The following is a 21600-nucleotide window of genomic DNA, read 5'->3' on the forward strand; positions in this document are numbered from 1 at the left end:
CTTTTTCAAAGTAACTTGCCGAACACTGCTCCTTATAAGGGCGTTTTTTTACCAGCTGTGTCCCAATTTACTAGCCAGGGCAGCGGTAGCGTATTGGACTGCGACCCTGATGACGCGGGTTCGATCGTGCGTGAGGAGCAGTGTGTTTATTTATTTATTTATTCCTTTCTTCTTGGCTTTACCTGCTTTGAATTCAACTGTTCTGCAAGTGGGTTCAGCAACCCTCTGGGCTGGAGAGCTACTAGTCTGTAGGGCTTCATCCCATTACACTTCATTTTCCAAAACAGATTTTTTTTTTGTGGCCCGACACGTGATGGCTTGGAAAATATCTGGCCCGTGGCCAAACTTAATTGCCGACCCCTGATTTACACTTTAGATAGGAATGAGGTTGGGTGGTGATCTTACAAAATCCTGACCTGATCTTCTGAGCTAACGTTCTTGTTATTCAAAAAACAATGAAATCATCACATTAGTGCTCCAAAAACATTGTAAAACATAAGTAAGTCTTCCCTGCATTGTTTTGGCAGGATGTTCTCATAAAGTGAGTGGTTCTCTCTGTTCCAGATGATGTTTTACCTGCACATGTCTGGCGATGGCTGCGGCACGCTGAGTGTGTATCTCACCACAAAGTTATCCCAAGCCCTCCAGCTCAACATCAGTGGGCATCAAGGCAACTACTGGATCAGACATGAGGTGCCCCTGTCGTCTGCTGAGCACTTTCAGGTCATGTTTGAGGGCACCGTGGGCCGAAACAGCAAAGGTGACATCTGCCTCGATGACATCACTTTTTCACCTGGCTGTCTCCTTAAGAACAATCCCCTGGCAGACTTTCCCCCTTCTCCACCCACTGGTAAGAATCATTTTTCAAATTTTTCATTTTCCCGCCCTTAAGTTACACTGACATGTCATATATCATGAAATAGGGACTAGTATCATGTCCCATGAGTCGTTTGTTTGTTCGCATAGGCTATTCAAGCCAGATGCTGGCAGTCACGATCATTACCACACGCCATGCTGTCCACTGTGGGTGGTAATGCCCTCTATGACATATTGCTAGTACACACATGACACTGTTGATTGAGAAATATAAATGCCAACACAACTTGAAATGGAATGTCCCATCCATCTGGCCCCTTTATACTGCTGTCTCATGACTTTTGGCATTTATCATTTCTACTTTATTAATAGCTCAGTCTTAATCGTCTAAAATATATGAAATAATGAAACTTTTGAGTTAGACCTAAAGTTTACACATGGCTAGGGCCTAACCCATATAACATTTTTGTGGTTGATTCTGATGCTGATTTTAAGAATTTAAAATATTATATACATATTAAAAAACATCTTATACATCTCTGGAAAAAAAATTAGACCACCTCAGTTTCTGAATCAGTTTCTCTAATTTTGCTACATGTTTGAGTAAAATGAACATTGTTGTTTTATTCTTTAAACTACAAACAACATTTCTCCCAAATAAAAAAAAAAAGCTTTCAGACCTCAAATAATGCAAAGAAAACCAAGAGTTCAGAAATCAATATTTGGTGGAATAACCCTGTTTTTTAATCACAGTTTTTGGCATGTTCTCCTCCACCAGTCATACATACTGCTTTTGGATAACTTTAAGCAGTTCAGTTTGGTTTGATGGCTTGTGATCTTTCATCTTCCTCTTGATTATATTCCAGAGGTTTTCAATTTGGTAAAATCAAAGAAACTCATCGTTTTTAAGTGATCTCTTTTTTTTTCCAGAGCTGTTTATTTAAAAATACACAATATAAAATGATGCTGTCCATATTCTAATCATGGTAGTTGCCTGATCTCCTTTATTATTGTATCAAATCACTGCAAAATGAAAAAAGTAAACATCTCTTTGTCATATAAAACAATTAGGACACTGCATTTTTCTTTTACATATTTAAACATATAAATATTTAAGCCTATAAAAATGTATTATAATAATTTGGTGTGGGTGTGTTTGGTTCATTTTTAATGTGATGCTTCCCCTTATTAAACTTTTACACTGACTGGTTTCTCAGCTCCACCCCAATTTCAGTAGTGGGTTCTGATTAGACAGTGATTACATTTCATTTTGGCATGAATTCCATGCTGCTCCTAGACGAAATGCAATCCTGTGCATTGTGATTTGTTTTTGAATATTCGCAGCACCACACCACAGAACACAGTGCAGTTGATTCAATTCTGACACGAGTTCAGCATTCGGTTTTGATAATGTAAATTCTTGTGTATTATTTTGTATATTAAAGATCAAGTGCAGTGCAATGTAATTTAATAGTGGTTTTGCATTTTATTTTGGCACGTATTCTACATGTTAGTGAGGAAAAGCAACGCATCTTATGGATTGCATTTACATTTTTTCACTGTAGTGTTTGCTTTTTAGTTTGGCACTAATTCCTCTTCATACCCCAGAGACCTTCAGAAAAAATCCTGTAGATGCAGAAAACAAGAACAGAACAATTAGAAATTAAAAGTCAGCCATTCCACTGTCTGGAAAATAATTTACAAGTGGAGAACTAGCAAGTTCAGCCCAAGAGCCGACCACAAGATGAGTAAAGAATTCTCCTCAGCACAGGACCTACGGGGAGCTTCTGCCACAGCTAATGTCAGAGTGCAGCATCTACCCTCAGAGAGAGACTGCAAAAGTTTGATTTTCACAGGAGGTGTGGAAGGAGGAAACCCTTGTTGTCATAAATCTATAAAAATATCAAAGCAAATCTAAAGTTTGCCAGAGAACCAACAGACAAAGACCAGGACCTCGGCAACAGTGTGCTTTGAACAGATCAATCTTGAGTCTTGACATTTCTTTTTGAAAACAAGAGTAAAAAGGTCCAACGCATAAGTCATTTGTGTTAAAAAAAAAAAAAAAAGACTTGAATTCAGGTAGACCTTCTGAATAAGTTTATTAACAGACATAATGATCTGTGTAATGTAATTCTTAATAAACACGCTGGGCCCTATTGTAACTTGAAATGGAATGTCCCATCCACCTGCCCCCTTCACACTGCTGTCCCATGACTTTTGGCATTTATCATTGCCACCTTATCAATAGCTTAATCAGTCTCAAGCTAATAGTTAGACCTAAAGTTTACACATGGCTAGGGCCTAACCAATAAAACAATTTTGTGGTTGATACTGATGCTGATTTTAAGAATTGAAAAATATGTAACATTATATTTACACAGGGGTTGGACAATGAAACTGAAACACCTGGTTTTAGACCACAATAATTTATTGTCCCGACGGACAGTTCTGGTGGAAACAGGAGAGTTAAGGTGCACATTGAATTCTGCCGTGATTTGAGCATCCGTGGTTTTATGTTTTTTGGATACGATCCGGGTTAGCACCCGAACATTCCTTTCAGACAGCTTCCTCTTACAGCGTCCACAGTTAATCCTGTTGGATGTGGTTGGTTCTTCTTGTTGGTATGCTCACATTACCCTGGAAACCGTGGCTCTTAAAACATCACAAAGACTTGTTGTCTTGGTCACAGATGCTCCAGCAAGACATGCACCAACAATTTGTCCTCTTTTAAACTCTGGTATGTCACCCATAATGTTGTGTGCATTGCAATATTTTGAGCAAAACTGTGCTCTTACCCTGCTAATTGAACCTTCACACTCTGCTCTTACTGGTGCAATGTGCAATTAATGAAGATTGGGCACCAGGCTGCTCCAATTTAGCCATGAAAAATGAATCTATACAAATGTATTATATAAATAATTTGGTGTAAGCACCATAAGCACCTTTACTATTTAAACGACGCAGGCACAAGGCGTGAAAGTAGACTGTCATAAGGGTGTAAGGTAGCAATGAGCATTGCAACGCACCTTGCACAGGATGTAAGATTCATGTAAAATTCATAATAAGCAAAAAAAAAGTTTAAGAGATGAAGAAAACATTTGTTGTAGAAAATGAGAAAAAGATGTAGAGCGTTTAGACCTCAAATAATGCAAAGAAAACAAGATTATATTCATAAAGTTTTAAGATTTCAGAAATCAATATTTGGTGGAATTACCCTGTTTTTAATCACAGTTTTCATGCATCTTGGCATGTTCTCCTCCACCAGTCTTACACACTGCTTTTGGATAACTTTATGTCGCTCCTGGTGCAAAAATTCAAGCAGTTCAGCTTGGTTTGATGGCTTGTGATCATCCATCTTTCTTTTGATTATTTTCCAGAGGTTTCAATTTGGTCTCTTATTTTTTTCCAGAGCTGTATATGACATTACGACGAGTTACATAATCATTTCATGAGCATCACTGATTCACAGCCAGAGCCGTTATGCCAGGAAACAGTAGTGAATCTTCCCAGGAGTGGTTGGTCTGCCAACATTTCCAAAAGGGCACACATGGCAAATCATCCATGAAGTTAGCAAATGTTCCAGAGCACTGCAGGCCTCTAGCTCAGCCAAGACCAGCGTTTATGACTATACAGTAAGAAAGACACTGGGTAACACTCACAATAATGGGAGATTAGCAAGACAGAAAGCACTGCTAACTAACCGAAATATAAGTGTTGGATTCATTTATGAAAAAAAAATCATGGACAATCCCTGAGCCTTCTGGAATAATATTTTGAAGACTGGCGAGTTTGAAATGTATCAGTTGGATGACAGAGATCTATGTTTATCTAGGTTTAAAGATATTGCTAGGTTTTAAGATAAGAACACCATGCAAACTTTAAAACATGGTGGTGGTAGTAGAACAGAGTAAGGATGTTTTGTTGCTGTGGGACATGCTCTGTATCAGAGTTCTTTAATACACATCATAAACTGATTATAAATGAACTGAACTAAAACTGAATTGAAACTGGTTGAAACCAAGCATCTGTAAGAAATCTATTAATTATTAAATATTCTAAATAGGTCTGTAATTATTGGTGTATTATTAGCATTTTCATTAATTGGTCTGTATAATCAGCCTACAGGGATAATAGTTATTTTCTATTTATTACACATAAACATAAATATATATATATATTAACTCGATATTGCAGTGCTTTTTTGATAACAGTAATGCAGTAATAAAGGAAATAATGCAACCCCATGGTTAGAATATGTAAAGCATCATTTTATGTTGTGTATTTCTGAATATATACAGGGGTTGGACTGTGAAATTAAAACACCTGTCATTTTAGTGTGGGCGGTTTCATGGCTAAATTGAAGCAGCCTGGTGGCCAATCTTCATTAATTGCACATTATTGCACCAGTAAGAGCAGAGTGTGAAGGTTCAATTATCAGGGTAAGAGCACAGAATATTGTAGCTTAAAATCTTGCAATGCACACAACATTATGGGTGACATACCAGAGATAAAAAAAAGGGGACAAATTGTTGGTGCACGTCTTGCTGGAGCATCTGTAACCAAGACAGCAAGTCTTTGTGATGTATCAAGAGTCACGTTATCCAGGGTAATGTCAGCATACCACCAAGAAGGACCAACCACATCCAACAGGATTAACTGTGGACGCTGTAAGAGGAGGCTGTCTGAAAGGGATGTTCGGGTGCTAACCCGGATTGTATCCAATAAACATAAAACCACGGCTGCCCAAATCACGACAGAATTCAATGTGCACCTCAACTCTCCTGTTTCCACCAGAACTGTCTGACGGGACAATAAATTATTGTGGTCTAAAACCAGGTGTTACAGTTTCATTGTCCAACCCCTGTATATATTTTATATATAAAGGTTTTTTAATTCATATTATCTTTTTATTTGCATTTAGGTTCTACATACATCATTTTCTCCTTGTGAATGAATGTTCTATTGTCATTATGATACAAATACACTGTTAGTACAGAATCAATTACATAGGGTGCCATAGCAACCACTAGAAACAACCTGAGATACAATGGCAACCACCTTGTAACACTGTAGCATCTATGTAGCGACACCATAACAATCACCTTTATAACACCATGGTAACCATTCTGGAAACGTTATTAGGTAGAGTCACCTGGAATGGCTTTCAGTAACAGCTGTGCTGAATTTGTCAAGAGTTAATCATTTTAATTCCATGCTTCTTAATGTGTTTGAGAGCATTAGTTGTAAAGTTGTGAAGAGGTAGAGTTGGTGTACAGTAAATAGCCCTATTTGAGTAAGAACTACTCAACTAAGTAAATCAAAAAAATACTTTAAGAAATGAAGGTCAGTCTACCTGAAAAAATTCAGAAACTTTGAAAGTATTCTCAAGTGTAGTCGCTAAGACCATCAAAAACATGATGTTGAAACTGGCTCTCATCAGGACCGCCCCAGAAAAAAGGAAGACAATGCATTGCCTGTGTTGTACAGAATCAGTTTTTCAGAGTTACCAGCCTAAGAAACCACAAGTTAACAGCTTAACCTCAGATAAGAGTATTTTGGTTTGTTTTCTACATGATTCCTAACATGTTCCTTCATAGTCTGGATAACTTCAGTATTCATTTACAATGTATAAAAAACTGGTGCTGTAAGTTTAGAAACTACATGGAAACTAATGGAATTCCTCAGCTTGTTCCAATGATCCTAAAACCTGCACAGATCATAACAAATGAAAAAATCTATTATGTGTTTTAAGCCGACAGAGTTAATGCACAGCGGTACTTCAGCTCCACTACTATTTCTCAGTCCAATTTGCCTATTTATTACATTATACTTTTCACCTCTATCTTCCTCCTCCTATTCTGCAGTACTCTTTATCATTTTTCTCGCTCCTCTCCGGGTGTCTCCATTTTCATATTTCTTCATTTTCTAGCTGGCACTTCATATATTCATAACAGACTCCTCTATAATAAAACAGCTCCAGCTGGTTAATGCAGTAAAACTCATATTTTGTCACAGTCACTTTTTTCTATATTCTATATAACAGCTTCTCTATCTCACTATCCCTCTTTCCCGCTTGCTCGCTCAGTCTCCCCGAATGCATTAAGTATTGATGGGTTGTCTTTAGTCAGTTTTGCCCTGGAGATGCATCTCAATTGCAGTGAGTTTCCCTGTCAACATCTAAGGCAATACTGAGTTAGACAGCCCAGTGTGGATACAATATGTCTGGCCATTCATTTTCAATAGTTTGTATGAGGAAATTGGATGGGAAATGGAAGATATAAGAATAAGAAAAGAAAATGGAATGAAATATTCAGAAAAGGTATCTGTAGTTGGTTAGTGCTTACATTTTACCTGTTATTTCTGTGCAAAATAGGCAACCTTATATTTTTAATACAGCATGACAGTCTAATTTTACTTTAGGTATCGCAATACATGTTTATACTTTAATTGGAAAATGTGCTTGCTGAGATACACTAATTAAATACACCTATTACATTTAATTAGTTGTCATTTTGACTTTGCTATCGTAACGACAAGAAAAGTACATCTTGCAAAGCTCAAAACACGCAAAAAGGCATGTACTAATTCTCTTAACTAATCATGGGTGCAAGAGTGCAGTAAACCAATCAGTGAGTCACTTGCCATTCTCTTTAAGAGGCTGGTGTGGTCTTACTGTAGACAGCAAAAATTATCTGGCCCGGATCCGGCGCAACAAGCTCTGTATCTCCTCCAGCCTGCATTTATATGCCCACTGGCCTGGATCCGCATCTCCTCCAGTCTGGATCCGCATCTCCTCCAGTCTGGATCCGCATCTCCTCCGGTCTGGATCCGCATCTCCTCCAGTCTGGATCCGCATCTCCTCCAGTCTGGATCCGCATCTCATCCGGTCTGGATCTGCGTCTCTTCCAGCCTGGATCCGCATCTCCTCCGGCCTGGATCCGCATCTCTTCCAGCCTGGATCCGCATCTCCTCCGGTCTGTATCCGCGTCTCTTCCGGCCTGGATCTGCATCTCCTCCAGCCTGGATCCGTGTCAGTGTCACGGATGGTGAGAGATGAGAGGTTGGACATAAATGCAAACATCAAAAACACACAAACCTGACAAAGCATACAAAAAAACAGACAAGGAACACTGAAACAAAGGGGCTCTATATACTCAGGGAGACTGGGAACACCTGGGGAAGGTTATGAGGGGGCGGGGTTTCAAACGAGAAACACTAAAGACAGGGCGGGCTGGAGCGGAGACAAGACAGGTCCAAGTGCTTAAAAAGCACATGGGCAAGGAAACAAACATGCTGCGGAAAAGACAGACAGGACAGGAACAGGAGGGACAAAGGAGGTAAGAAAAGAAGACATACAAGGGCTAAGTTACCAGATAGCAAAAATGATCTGGCCCTATCTGGCGCAGATCATCTAAATGTTCTGGCCCAGGTCCGTAAAACAGATCTGGCCCAGTGTCCTTTTTTACGGTGGGCCAATACCAGTACAGATTCTGTTCGCAGGCATGGGCCAAATCCGGCCCAGCACCGGCCCAAATCTCAGCGATTTGACTTTGGTTTTCAGTGCCAAGATAGCAATATGGCAGTAATTTACCTGAACACACCTCACTTCCAGACCACCATGCCTTTTAGCGTAGATACAGTATATTCACAAGCGCTGTTACTATTTAAATGGCGCAGGCGCAAGTCTTGAAAATAGAATAGAAGAGAATAAAACCAATAGAGACAAACATTAAAAGCACCAAAATCAACTGTGTGAAAAATATTCAGAAAGAAAAATTCTTAATTAATTGCTAAAGGACTGGTAGGCCAAGGAAGACCTCTACCACTGATAGCATAAAAATGATCATTATGGTAAACAAACAAAACAAGAAAATTACTAATTTAGATGGTTCTTAATTGCATTGCATTTTCATGCCAACATCAAACTCAAGTTTGACTACAGTATACATTTGACCTATTATCTCTGTGTAACTTAAGGCAGCCTTGCATTTTAAATACAGCATGATTAGTTTGTGGAGATACAGTGATTAAATTAGCCATTACAAATTCATCAGCTTTTAGACACCTTTCTAGCTTCTGTTGTTTAACATGAGGACAACAGATGTGCCAATAAATGTCAAATAACATATTATGAGTCTCAAAACAAGGATAAAACCATTACAGACATCAGTCAAACTTTGGGATTATCAAAATCAACTTTGTCCAAAATCATTAGAAAGAAAAATGCATTGATATGCTTAGTCTCAAAGGTTCTAAAGACTGGTAAGCCAAGGAAGACCTCCACCATTAAGAGCACAAAATTCCTCACTATGGTAAAGAAATAGACCTAATAGATTGAGCTGCATCTCAATTACACTTTAATTTCCTCTCAAGGTCTAAAACAGTATCTAAGATAAGGTAGCCTTATGTTTTAAACATAGCATGATTTACTTGCAAAGATACAGTAAGTGAATACAGCCATTACAATTAATCCACTTTTAGATTAGTCTTTAGAGCCTGTAGCTTCTGTCGTTCAGCATGCGGACAACAGATGTGCCAATGAATATCAAAGAAGATATTATGATAATATTGGCTCAAAACAAGGATAAAACCATTAGAGACATCAGTCAAATCTTAGGATTAGCAAAATTAACTGTGTGCAAATCATGAATGAATCTCAGGATGAATCACCTGTGACCCATTACAAATTCATCAGCTTTCAAACACCTTTGGAGTCACAAAGAGTCTATTTCCACATCTTCTCTCTGCGTTATTTAAATAGCAATGGTGCTTGTGAATGTATCTACGCTGATAGGTGTGGTGGTCTGGAAGTGAGGTGCAATTAGGTACATTTCTGGCATATTACTATCTTGGCAACAGAAAACACAAGTGTGCCACTGACTGAAAAAGCCTAAACAACAGTTATCAGTCATACATTCATTGCCATGTTGACAATGCAGGCACCCCCGCTCGTTACACACACAAGTACGATCAGCAGTGCACAAACCCAACTTTTACATCAATAAAGAATAAACAGAGTACACAATAAAATAGCATTGCTGTCCGGTAAAATGACCTGCTCACACACCTTCACAGTGTAAACGCACAGGTTAGTTTTCTCTATTCAGAAGTGCTGCACCATTAAAATAGAAATCTGCCAAAGTCAGAGCACACCTGGCTCTTAAAGCGAATAGCAAGTGACACACTGATTGTTTTAGTTCACGTTACACACAAAAAACACTCATGATTAATTAAGATAATTAGTTATTAGATATGTTATGATACATGACACATTGACATGTGCTAAATTAAGCTGTACGGTTGACGGCTAGCCTATAGATCACTAAAATAAAGCCCTATGTCACGTCCTGGCCTTGTCTCATGTCTCTGTGTGTTTTCCCCACGTAACCTGTGCTCCTCTGTGTCTCCTGTCTCAGTAGTTTTCCACCACGTGTCTCATTTGTAGCTCTGCCCCTCCCCAGGTGATTCCTTTTCTAGTGTGTTTTTCCTGTTTGGTTAAATAGATCCCCTGTGCCACTTGTCACTCGTCGGTCTTTGCACCTTCCTCTGTTGTTTTTGCCTTGTTTATATATTTAGTCTATTTCCTTGTTTATTTTCTTAGTTTATGTCTTGTATATATTTCCCTGCCCTGTTTAGTTTGTTTCTTATTATTATCCCTAGTTGGTTTAGTTTTTGTTCTTTAGTTTCTCTCGCTTGTTTTGGTTTTTGGTTATTTGTTTATCCATTTTCAGTTATTTGGTTTATTCCCCAGTTCCTTGTATATATCTCCCTGTTTCATGTTTACGTGTTTACTTGTTTCTCGTTTCTTTGTTTATTTACATATATTTGTTAAATTTCTTTCTTACCTGCACTTACGTCCGTCTCCTCGTCTCCCTGCCTGGGTCAATCGTGACACCCTAATTGTGCTGCTGTTCAGCATGAGGACCTCCTATATTGATATAGCATAAAAATGATCACAATCAATACCAAAGTTAGACAACTCAGTGTGGATTTTTTGTATAAAAAAATAAGATGTTGTGAAAAGGTATCTGTGGTTGTTTAGTCCATAAACCTTACCTATTACTCTTTCTTATCTTATTTTTTTTTTACCCAGTTTTTTCTATTTCTACATTCTTGCAGGGACTCAGTGATTAAATACAATCATTACAATTAATCAGCAAGCAATCAGTTTTAGTCCATTGATTCCCCTGGATGAATGAGTTCCCTTTGGATGTGCGTTTCTGCATTATTTATGAGATCCCTCTGCGTCCGTCTTGTATAAATTGCTGTACTACTTTAGTTTCTTTGCAAAGCAAAGAGAGGTTTTGCGTGTCCCTTCAGTTATTTACACATCATCTCCTCGGAGAGAGAAGCGAGAAGAGAGAAAGAGAGGGGCGGAACGAGCGAGAGGGCAAGGAAGAGAGAGGTGAGATGTTGAAAGTTATCGGCGCTTTCTTTATCGATTCCCTGCACTGTGGGTGTGAGGGGACGAAACAAATGTTCCTGTTGTTCCTGGAACTTACCGTTTATTTTTCTCCAGAGTATCGGTGTGTAACGCTATTGTCTGTGTGTGTTCTCCCACCTCACAAAGTTAGTGTGTGTTACTTGTCCAACTATATAATACAGTGTGCTATTTGTATAGGTTTTATTTTGGTAAAAGCAGTTTTCTATACAGTAATAAAGTAGAATACACCTTTATTCATCATTATCACAAGACTTTGTATGTAACCTTTCTGTGTTCAATCATGCTCACACCTGAGTTACAAAAGATCAGTGGTGTGCAGTGAGGCCCTTCTAACTCTTCAGAGAAGGGATGACAATAGGTGCATGTAAATCATTACATAATATTTAATCAGGAAATATATATTATAGTTATTGTAACCTATAAGCATATATTTTATAAATTAACTAAAATAAAAAACAGCAGCTAATTCAAAGCATTAGTCTGCGTTTTTCAGTTGCTACAAAACTCTTATCTGACTGACAGCGGTTTTAACCAATCAAAACTGCTTTTTAAAATGGCTTCTGCCCCCGTGTGTCTGCGTGGACCCTTCTGCTGATTTTGAGAAGGCCCCCAACAATTTTGTTGGCCCCCAACAAAGGTTTTTTGTTTGGGGCCAGAAGGAGAAATATATTTGAAGTCAGGGGCCACACTCTATAATAAAACAAATAATAAAATATATCACTTTAAATAATACTTTTTTCCTGATTATTTCATTTACACGTCATTTTAATTGACTAACTATCTTTATCTATCTTTGACAGTGATGTGTAAACTAAGATTTTTCAAATTGATGTTTAATTTCATGATGTCTCTTAATATTAAACTCCTTAATTACGGCAACTTTTAGACTCTTTGCCCCGTTTTTCTGCACTAGAAATGCGCACCCTCTCCACTTTTAGACTCTTTGGTCCGTTTTTCTGCGCTAGAAATGCGCACCCTCTCCGCTTTTAGACTCTTTTGCCCCGTTTTTCTGCGCTAGAAATGCGCACTCTCTCCGCTTTTAGACTCTTTTGCCCCGTTTTTCTGTGCTAGAAATGCGCACTCTCTCCGCTTTTAGGCTCTTTTGCCCCGATTTTCTGCGCTAGAAATGCGCTCTCTCTCCGCTTTTAGGCTCTTTGGCCCGATTTTCTGCGCTAGAAATGCGCACCCTCTCCGCTTTTAGACTCTTTGTGTAAAACGGAGCTCATGCTGGATTAGTTTAATAGTTTGCTAACTATAATGGAATTGCGACTGTAAATGAGACAGATGTTGTGTCAGATCATATTAAAAAGCCTTTTTAAAGGCTGTTCTTCAATGTAAAACTAATTCACAGTACTAGGCCACCTGACTGGTGAGTTTTTGTGTGTACTTAATGTTTTGGCTGACCTGGCGTCTTGTAGGCATAAAAATGAGTGATATTTGTTGGCCGGCTGTACTTGTAGGAAAATTAAGCATTCATTTTGTCGTTTGTAGCTGTGTTTATGGGCTGTTAATGTCGAGACAGAGTATATGTAGTTCTAATATAAATCTATGTGTAGGTCGGCGAGTGGAGGGGGAGGGTTGAATAATTTAGCTGTATTTCTTTACAGTATGATGTGATAGAGAAATATGAAGGAATATATCAAATAACTCTTAACAGTCTATTCATTTACCTCAGTTGGGGTCTATCTATCACGTTTGAGATTTACAGCACTAGTTGCCAAATTAGCCATTAGCAGTAACACGCAGTCTAACTGCATCAAGCTTGGCAGAGTGAAAGTGAAGGAGTACATCTTGCGTACAGACGTGTGCCAAATACTGTCTGAATAAGCCTGATGAATGTTTGTGCCAATGCATATAATATTAGATATATATAATACAAGCTGTTCAATTAAAATTCAGGCACCATCTGCTTAATCACTGTTCCTTATAATTAATGACTATTTAGTTGCTTTTCCATCTGCTTTAGGAGTCTGCTCTGATGAAGGAGGTTTGCAGAGTCGTCTGACATTGAATGTAGGATAACGTTCACTGTCAGTTAAACAGAACTTTGCAGCGCTGCGTTAGTGTTTATTTAACCCTCCTGTTATGTTCTGGGTCAAATTGACCCGTTTTAAAGTTTGAAGATTTAGGAAAAATAGTTAAAAGTATTTTTTCAGTATAAAACTTCTTCTGCTTGCCTTAATTAATGTTAATGTTTTAATGTTATGTAAAGTTATTGTGTCTAATATATTAGTCTTTCAAAAGTAGTAGTGAAGTAGTGAAACATTAAAAAAAAGTTTGAACATGTATTTTATTGCTTATGTTGATTATTCTGATTGAACCATTACCTGTTAGAGGTGAGGAAAACCACTGCATTAAATATTGATAAAATAATTAGCAATGTAACTAGTAATAAAATATTCACACTGCTTGTTTGCATTTTTTGAATAATCATTATTTTGGATAAAATATTATTTGGATATGAATTGGACAATTAAACATGCACCGGATCAAACTGACCCGGGAACACTATTGCTGTTCCTGACAAATGAACAAAACAGGAGGGTTAAATAAGTAGCCAGTATGTAGCATTCAAACTTTTATGTATTTAACCTGTATTTTCCACCACGCTCTTTGATGACATTTCTTGTTAAAGCAAGCCAGTTCTCAATATTTTTATTACAGACACACAATTTTAACTCTCTATGGAAGGAATTATATATTGAGTATTTTGTTTTATTTTTCTGAAAGCTTTTATAAGTTCCTGTGCTTATAACAAATATAAATGTATATTTTGACTTTTGATAACACTGATCATTTGAATCAGATTTTTTAGAGCAAGAACGCAGCCAAAACATTCGTGTCCTACCTGCTTAAAGTTGCCCAAAGGCAACAAATAGAAAGAAAACACTTTTTTAGTAAGTTTACAACAAGAATACAGTAAGAATAAAAACAGCCAAATATACTTCTTTATATATTCTTGCACATAATTATAAATAAATATTTATAAATAATAACAAATATATTATTTTGCATTGTATTATATTATATTGCATTTTTGACATTCAACTTCTGTACATGGGAAGTCAAACACACAGTTCTTTTTAGTGTCTAATTAGTGATGAACAGAACCTCACTTTAGAATATGGTACACTTCTTGTTCTATTAGTGACTTATTAATCTCTTATTAGCTAAACTGTGATGGAGATTGACTTATTAAATGTTTATTTTCTGCTTTTTAGCCTCTATTTAGTGATGAACAGAACCTCACTTTAAAATATGGTACACATCTTGGTCTATTAGTGAATTATTAACCCCTTATTAACTCAATAAACTCCAGTACAGCCATAACCTTGCCAAACTCACATAGATCAAACTGCTGCCAATTTGACACTAATAACATGTGGAATTAGCTAATAGTTCATGCTTAATAATCTGCTTAACAGGGTGCTAATATAACTGTTTATAGTGCACCATAAGAACTAATACAGCCATTATTAATTTATCATTTCCACATAACAGACAACTAATTAAGCCCCAACAACACTTACACAGAATAAAGCCTAATAAGTAGTAAATAAATCATTTATAAATGTCTAATTAAGGCTTTATTAAGCAAACAACATTAATAAGCACCTAATTTGTGTTCCTTAAAATACAATGTTACCGAACTAATATATATATTGAGTGCTAAGATTAATAACTGAATGATGAGCACTGAACTTTAGGTTAAGCTGTTAATACGCTCAGGCATATTGTTAATTTAAGCCGCACAGCTCTCAGGGTGTTCTCATCCTCGCGGGTTTGATCAGCATCATATCGCACATTTGCAGTAGATGGGCTCCAAGTTTTAATTAGTCTCACATTGTCCTGAAGCTATTAGAGCTGTGCTGCTGTGCACCGCTCTCCAGAGATACACTGATGAGAGATATGTTTCACACAGACCACTGCTGTTCTCCTCATTCTTATCCTCCAGTCATGCAGATACAGCAGTTTTTCAGAGTGTGTGTGTGGTGTGTGTGTGTGTGTAGTTGTGTAGTATACAGTACAGTACCAGTCAAACGTTTGCACGTACTTATTCTTTTGTTTTATGATTATAGCACTCAACTGTGAACTAGAACAACATTTGCCAAATTACAACAATAAAAAAAAATTCTATACTTCTGTTTATTGTTGGTTACATCCAAACAAAGGTGACTTTACAACCTAAGCATCTAACTCCACATTACATTTACTGTTGTTAGAAAAAAGTATGCATACAATGATTTAATTATATACAAATATGAAAAGAAAAGATCAGTTATTGCCTAATATTTTAAAAAAATATAACAACAGATTCAGTTATTATTGTAGAAGAAGTAGGAAGGAAAAGGAAGAAGGTTCATGTCACCTGCAGCCTCTCCTGAGAGGGGGTGCTTCTCCTGGCGGGGAAGCTGAATTCGGCTCCATAGTAGTGCCTAAATCTGCACCCCCACCATGAAAAGCACCCCCTCTCGCCAGAGTGTACACACCACCTTCTGGATAAAATCCAACTATTCCTGAAAACTATCTAGAGTTTGGAAATTGGACTCCTGTAACTATTTCTCACACTCGTACACATTTATTTCTGATTGTTCTTTGTTTTGATTGCATGCATTACACTGCCTCTCCTTATGCAAGTGATTTATCTGTAACGCTTTACCTGGATGGTCCATTTAATGGCCTCATTGATTCCCAATTTGACATTCAATTAACATGCAACTGAATATCAATTAAAAGCAACTTAACCCTATGTTGAATGTAAATTATTCAAAATAGAACGTAACCCTAACTTTAACCTAAACTTTAATGGCTCGTCCACACGAATCCGGATATTTAAAAATTATATTTTTTGTCTCTGTTTTGGTCTTCCATCCACACAAAAACGGTGGAGGTGGAGATTTTTGAAAATTCTGCTATCATCTGAGCCGTTTGGACGGGGAGGTGGAAAAAGTACTGAAAAATTGTAATTGAGTAAAATTACCTTTACTTTGTTAAAATTCTACTCAAGTAAAAGTGAAAAGTACTCAATTTAAAATGTACTTTTAATTATTTGATGTAAAAAAAATCATAAATTAAATAGTTTTAAATGAACTATTATTCCACATAATAATTTGGATCTTTCAGGCAGTATTTGTTCAGACCACCTCATAAAACATTTTCATAAAATTTTTTATGGTTCATTTTTTTTCTTCACTATTAAAAAGTTATGGTAATATAGGTGACTATAAAATGTATTTTTATAGTTTTACAGGTAATTGTTATATTTTAACTTACCATTGCTCTACTTTAACTGCTAACTTAACTTTTCGCAGGTTTGATGTGGAAGTTTTGGAAGCTGACAGCTCTGTCCGGTGGGGCACTTTTTTTTTTTTAATTCTGACAGAATTTTTTTTTTTCCCTCAGCATTTTATTTTTTGCGGGGAGTTTTCCAATGTAGCAAAGTAAATTACTTGTGTCAAAATGTACTTGAGTAAAAGTAAAATTACCTATTTTAAAAACTACTTAAAAATGACAAATTCCTCATAAAATCTACTCAATTACAGTAACTTGAGTAAATATAATTCATTACTTTCCACCTCTGGAAAATGCTGATGTCACACAGCGAGCCTGTGCATGTCTGATTTTTACAATCCTCCTGTCCGGAGGTACAAACCTTACTGCGAACGGTAAATCTGGACCAGGTCTGAACTAACAAGCACCTGGTGGGACAAAAACTGTTGCTGAGGAGTTGCGAGAAAACTTCAGAATGTTTAGAGAATCTAATGTTTATTTCAGCGGTTTTGAGGGGACATTTTTGAAAACACTGCTCGTGTGGACGGAAATATTTTTGAAAATGAAAAATATCCAGATTCTTGTGGACGGGGCCTAAATCTAACCCTAAATCCAATCCTAAAATGTTAAAATTAGAGTTTGGGTTAGAGTTGGATGTAGGGTATGTTTATTACCAGTTTGACTGGTAATTAAATAGATGAAGGGTGGAGGTCTCCGGCATTTGCCAGTTTATAAATCAGCAATATGAGTGTGAGTATGAGTGTGTGTGTGTGAGCGTGCATGTACCCGCCTGCAGGGCTGTTAGGCATTAAAGGGGTGATGAGGCGTGAGGAATAGAGGAGGTCTCTAATCACAGAAAAAAAAATGAATGAATAAATCCTCTAATCCTTTCTTCCTGCGGAGAGCTGGAAGCCAGAAAGAATCTTTTTCACAACACGCCTGTAATCTGTTTTTTGTTCCCTCATTTTTTTTCTCCTCTACAAAACAGACCATTATGCCTGAGCTGCAGAGCAGAAGGCAAGAATGTAAAAAAAAAACTAAAACCTGCACATTATACGACAATCAGGTATCACAATAATTTGTGCGATTAGCACAATGTCAGTGTTGCTTCAGTTCTTTATGGGCTAAAGGCTTTTTGTATTGCTATAAACTATTATTGTCTTTTAAAGCCAAACATATGATTGATGCAGCATTATCTAACACTTTGTGAATGTTTGTAGTGGTCTAATATCAGTATATTCCAGATTCATACATAATCCATACAGAAACCAGTATGGTTTGGTGGCCTAGTGGTTAGCATGTTCGCATTCCAGTTTGGAGGTTTTGGGTTCAAGTGAGGGTTCAATGAGGTGGATTCTCATGTTCTCTTCGACTGGTTCTTAAACCAGTTCCATTCGGGCTTATAAGAATTGTTTTTTATTTTGTGAACCAGTCCACATTTCCACTAGTTTTATTGGAACCGTCAAAACGTTATATCGTACGTCATCAATAGAGGGCGTCACACAGCGGCAGTAAACAGACCACTGTGCAACCTTGGGGGCCAGTCTGCGCCAAAGAACAGACGTTACTGGTTCCGGAACTGGTTTTATGAGGATATGGATTTCATTTTCCAGCAGGACTTGGCACACTGCCCACACTGCCAAAATGATACAAGACCAACCAAACTTTCTGAGATACTGACTTTTGGGTTTTTATTAGCTGTAAGCCATAATAATCAACAATAATAAAAACAATTCTGCGTGTAATACATCTATACAAAATATAGATAAATGTGAGTTTCACATTTTAACTGGATAACTGAAATAAAGTAACTTTTCAATTATATTATTATTTTTTTAGATGCACCAGTGCGTGGAAAAGTAATTAATCATCTGTAATGGTGCTGGATTCATGTCGGTGGAAAAGCGCTATGTCTAGTTTTTTTCAGGGACTCCGGTTTTATTCCACAGTACACAACATGGAGTTCAGGTGAATTGGACTGTAAAACTTTTTCCAGAAAAATTGGATAGTGTAAAATTACCCTGTCGTTGTGAATGTATGTCTGAATGTATGCCCAGATATGGATTGGCACTAGATTCTGCTAGGTCAACTCCTCAGCTCCCGATGCAGTCCTCTAGGTGGGTGGTTGTTTCCGGTAGAGAGTACGCTGTGCACGATTGGCTGTGTGTGTGTGTGTGTGTGTGTTGGTTGAGTGTAAATAATACGTATTTAATGTTATTGTAAATATAATTGGGTGCAAAAAGGCCCTATATAAGGGTAATTGAAAGTAAGTTCTGCACTGTCCTGTCTGTTAAACTGTCTCGTCTGTTGTATTTATTGTAGTGTTATAGTTTTATGTTGCACATTCGTTACACTTTTGCACTTGTTTGCTATGTTTGTCTATTGTATTACTGTTCCAAGTTGCACCATGGTTCCAGAGGAACGTAATTTCATTGCATTGTGTACCTGTACTCAGATGAAATGACAATAAAAGCCTCTCGACTTGGCTTGTAATAAGGAAGTATAAGAACCAAAATGAATTCTATTCCTTAGTTATGTAATCTCTGCAATATCTGCTATCAACCTGGATATTTGTACTCTGTTTTACAGGCTCCTGTCCACTAGGAATGCTTCCCTGCGACAATGGTAGCTGCTACAAACCAGAGCAGTCTTGTGATTTTAAGGATAACTGTGGAGATAACTCTGACGAGAAGGACTGTGGGACGTCCTGCTCGTTTGAAGATGGCCGCTGTGGTTGGAAGAGTTCTCCGATTGACAAGTTTAATTGGGTGTTGGGTACTGGCTCCGCCCAGAGCATCAAACCACCACATGATCACACTCTGATGAATGAAAATGGTAAGAACATTCATTTTATAGACAGATCTACTGCAGGTGCATCTTAAAAAAACTGAATATCATTGAAACGATTTTACAGCACTTCATGCTGACAACTTTTTTGGAGATGCAGATTTCATTTTCCAGCAGGATTTGGCACACTGCCCACAATGCCAAAATTATATAAGACCATATAATATATATATAAGATTTATATAACATTCTACTCTACTTATATAATATTCAAATTTTCTAAGACACTGATTTTTGGGTTTTTATTAGCTGTAAGTCATAACCAGCAACAATAAAAGAAACAAACACTTAAAATAGATCACTCTGTGCATAATACATTTATATAATACATACAGAGGTTGGACAATAAAATTGAAACACCTGTCATTTTAGTGTGGGAGGTTTCATGGCTAAATTGGAGCAGCCTGGTGGCCAATCTTCATTAATTGCACATTGCACCAGTAAGAGCAGAGTGTGAAGGTTCAAGTAGCAGGGTAAGAGCAAAGTTTTGCTCAAAATATTGCAATGCACACAACATTATGGGTGACATACCAGAGTTCAAAAGAGGACAAATTGTTGGTGCACGTGTTGCTGGCGCATCTGTGACCAAGACAGCAAGTCTTTTTGATGTATCAAGAGCCACGGTATCCGGGGTAATGTCAGCATACCAACAAGAAGGACCAACCACATCCAACAGGATTAACTGTGGATGCAGGAGGAAGCTGTCTGAAAGGGATGTTGGGCTGATAACCCAGATTGTATCCAAAAAACATAAAACCACGACTGCCCGAATCACAGCAGAATTCAATGTGCACCTCAACTCTCCTGTTTCCACCAAAACTGTCCATCAAGACAATAAATTAGTATCAGTTTCGTTGTCCAACCCCTGTATGTGTCATGTTTTTAACTAAATTACTAAAATAAAATACATTTTTAGCCAGTTTCTCAAATAAAAAGTAAAAAAAAAAGTAATTTTAACCCAAAAGCACATGGTGACATAAGTGCCACAAACCCACAACTTCCTAAGTGTCAAATACCGAACATCCTTAGAGAATCATTGTACAGTGTGCTAATCTGTGTTTGTTCATCTGACTTTATTTACAGAATGTAGGTGTGCTGGGTTAGTGATGGATTTTAAAAGTTTATTTTAGCTTCTACAATTCAACCATTCATATGCTTACATTAATATTTTATGTTCCATATAAATAGATCTGACCTGGTTTCTAGAACAAAATGTTAATTTAAGTTAGGAAATATTTCTGTGTACATAATAAAAATGAGCTGCTCACTCAATTTATCTGATTAAATTTTAAAATTGGTATCAATATTCAAAAATGGGTCTGGCTAGGCCTGTCACGATTACAATTTGTTGCGAACGATATTTTGTCCCAGAAATGATTGCGATAAATGATATTTCTGGCATTTTTAGATCACAATTTGGCACTAATAAAAAGATAACATAATATGACAAAGGAATTAACTCTTTTAAAGACAATAAACTTTTCTAATTTTGGAACCTGAAAAGTTCCCAGCTTGAACCAAAGTAGGCTACATTTTTATATATATATATACATACACACACACATTGCGAAGTGCGGAGGTATGGAAACTGCGGGTCTGCCCCACACCATGATGTGCAGCAGCCCCGGTCTGTCCCAGCTGGCCCACATTGAAAGACTTGGCCTTCACTTGAGAGATACGCTGATGGTGAATGGAAGGCTGAGGCAACACTAAACTAAGGTGTCGATAGAGGGCATATTTCCTAATAAAGGTACAATTTGAGTTTATTGACTTCCTGTGTCTGTGTCTCGCTGTGTTCATTTTGTAAGTCCAAACACAATGGACGATATCACGATTGTGAAAATAATTGAGGTCATGTCCATTTATTGAACGATAGGTCGATAATATAAATATTGTGACAGGCCTCGGTCTGGCTCTTATGGGTTAACCATTTTTAAAAATTGGTTTGTTATTAAATGGTTACAATAACTAATAGGGAAAATGGTGTAAATTATAAGCAGTTTTGATATTACTTATTTGAAGTTTACTGAAGCAGAAAGATTTCTTAAATATACAGTATAATATTTAATGACCGACACCTGGCTATCTGTGCTTCATGAGACCAAATGATGCTCTTCTTGTTTTCGCACTTCAGTCAATTTATTCCTCGTTTTGTTTTATCCATGATTTGTTTGCTGAGAACTAATTTAAAATCAAGAGAGTGGAACACTCCTGAAGCTCAT

General features: G+C 37.2%; 1 protein-coding gene across 1 annotated transcript in view; it reads left to right on the plus strand.

Moving 5' to 3' along the window:
* Window positions 1-21600, plus strand: part of malrd1 (MAM and LDL receptor class A domain containing 1) — a 153673-nt gene that overhangs the window by 54649 nt on the left and 77424 nt on the right. The window contains exons 18-19 of the mRNA XM_049482896.1: window positions 565-850; window positions 19121-19366. Of these exons, the coding sequence (XP_049338853.1) occupies window positions 565-850; window positions 19121-19366 (532 nt within the window). The remainder of the gene's footprint in view (window positions 1-564; window positions 851-19120; window positions 19367-21600) is intronic.

Source organism: Astyanax mexicanus, chromosome 8, assembly GCF_023375975.1.
Source record: "Astyanax mexicanus isolate ESR-SI-001 chromosome 8, AstMex3_surface, whole genome shotgun sequence".
Classification (NCBI taxonomy): domain Eukaryota; kingdom Metazoa; phylum Chordata; class Actinopteri; order Characiformes; family Acestrorhamphidae; genus Astyanax; species Astyanax mexicanus.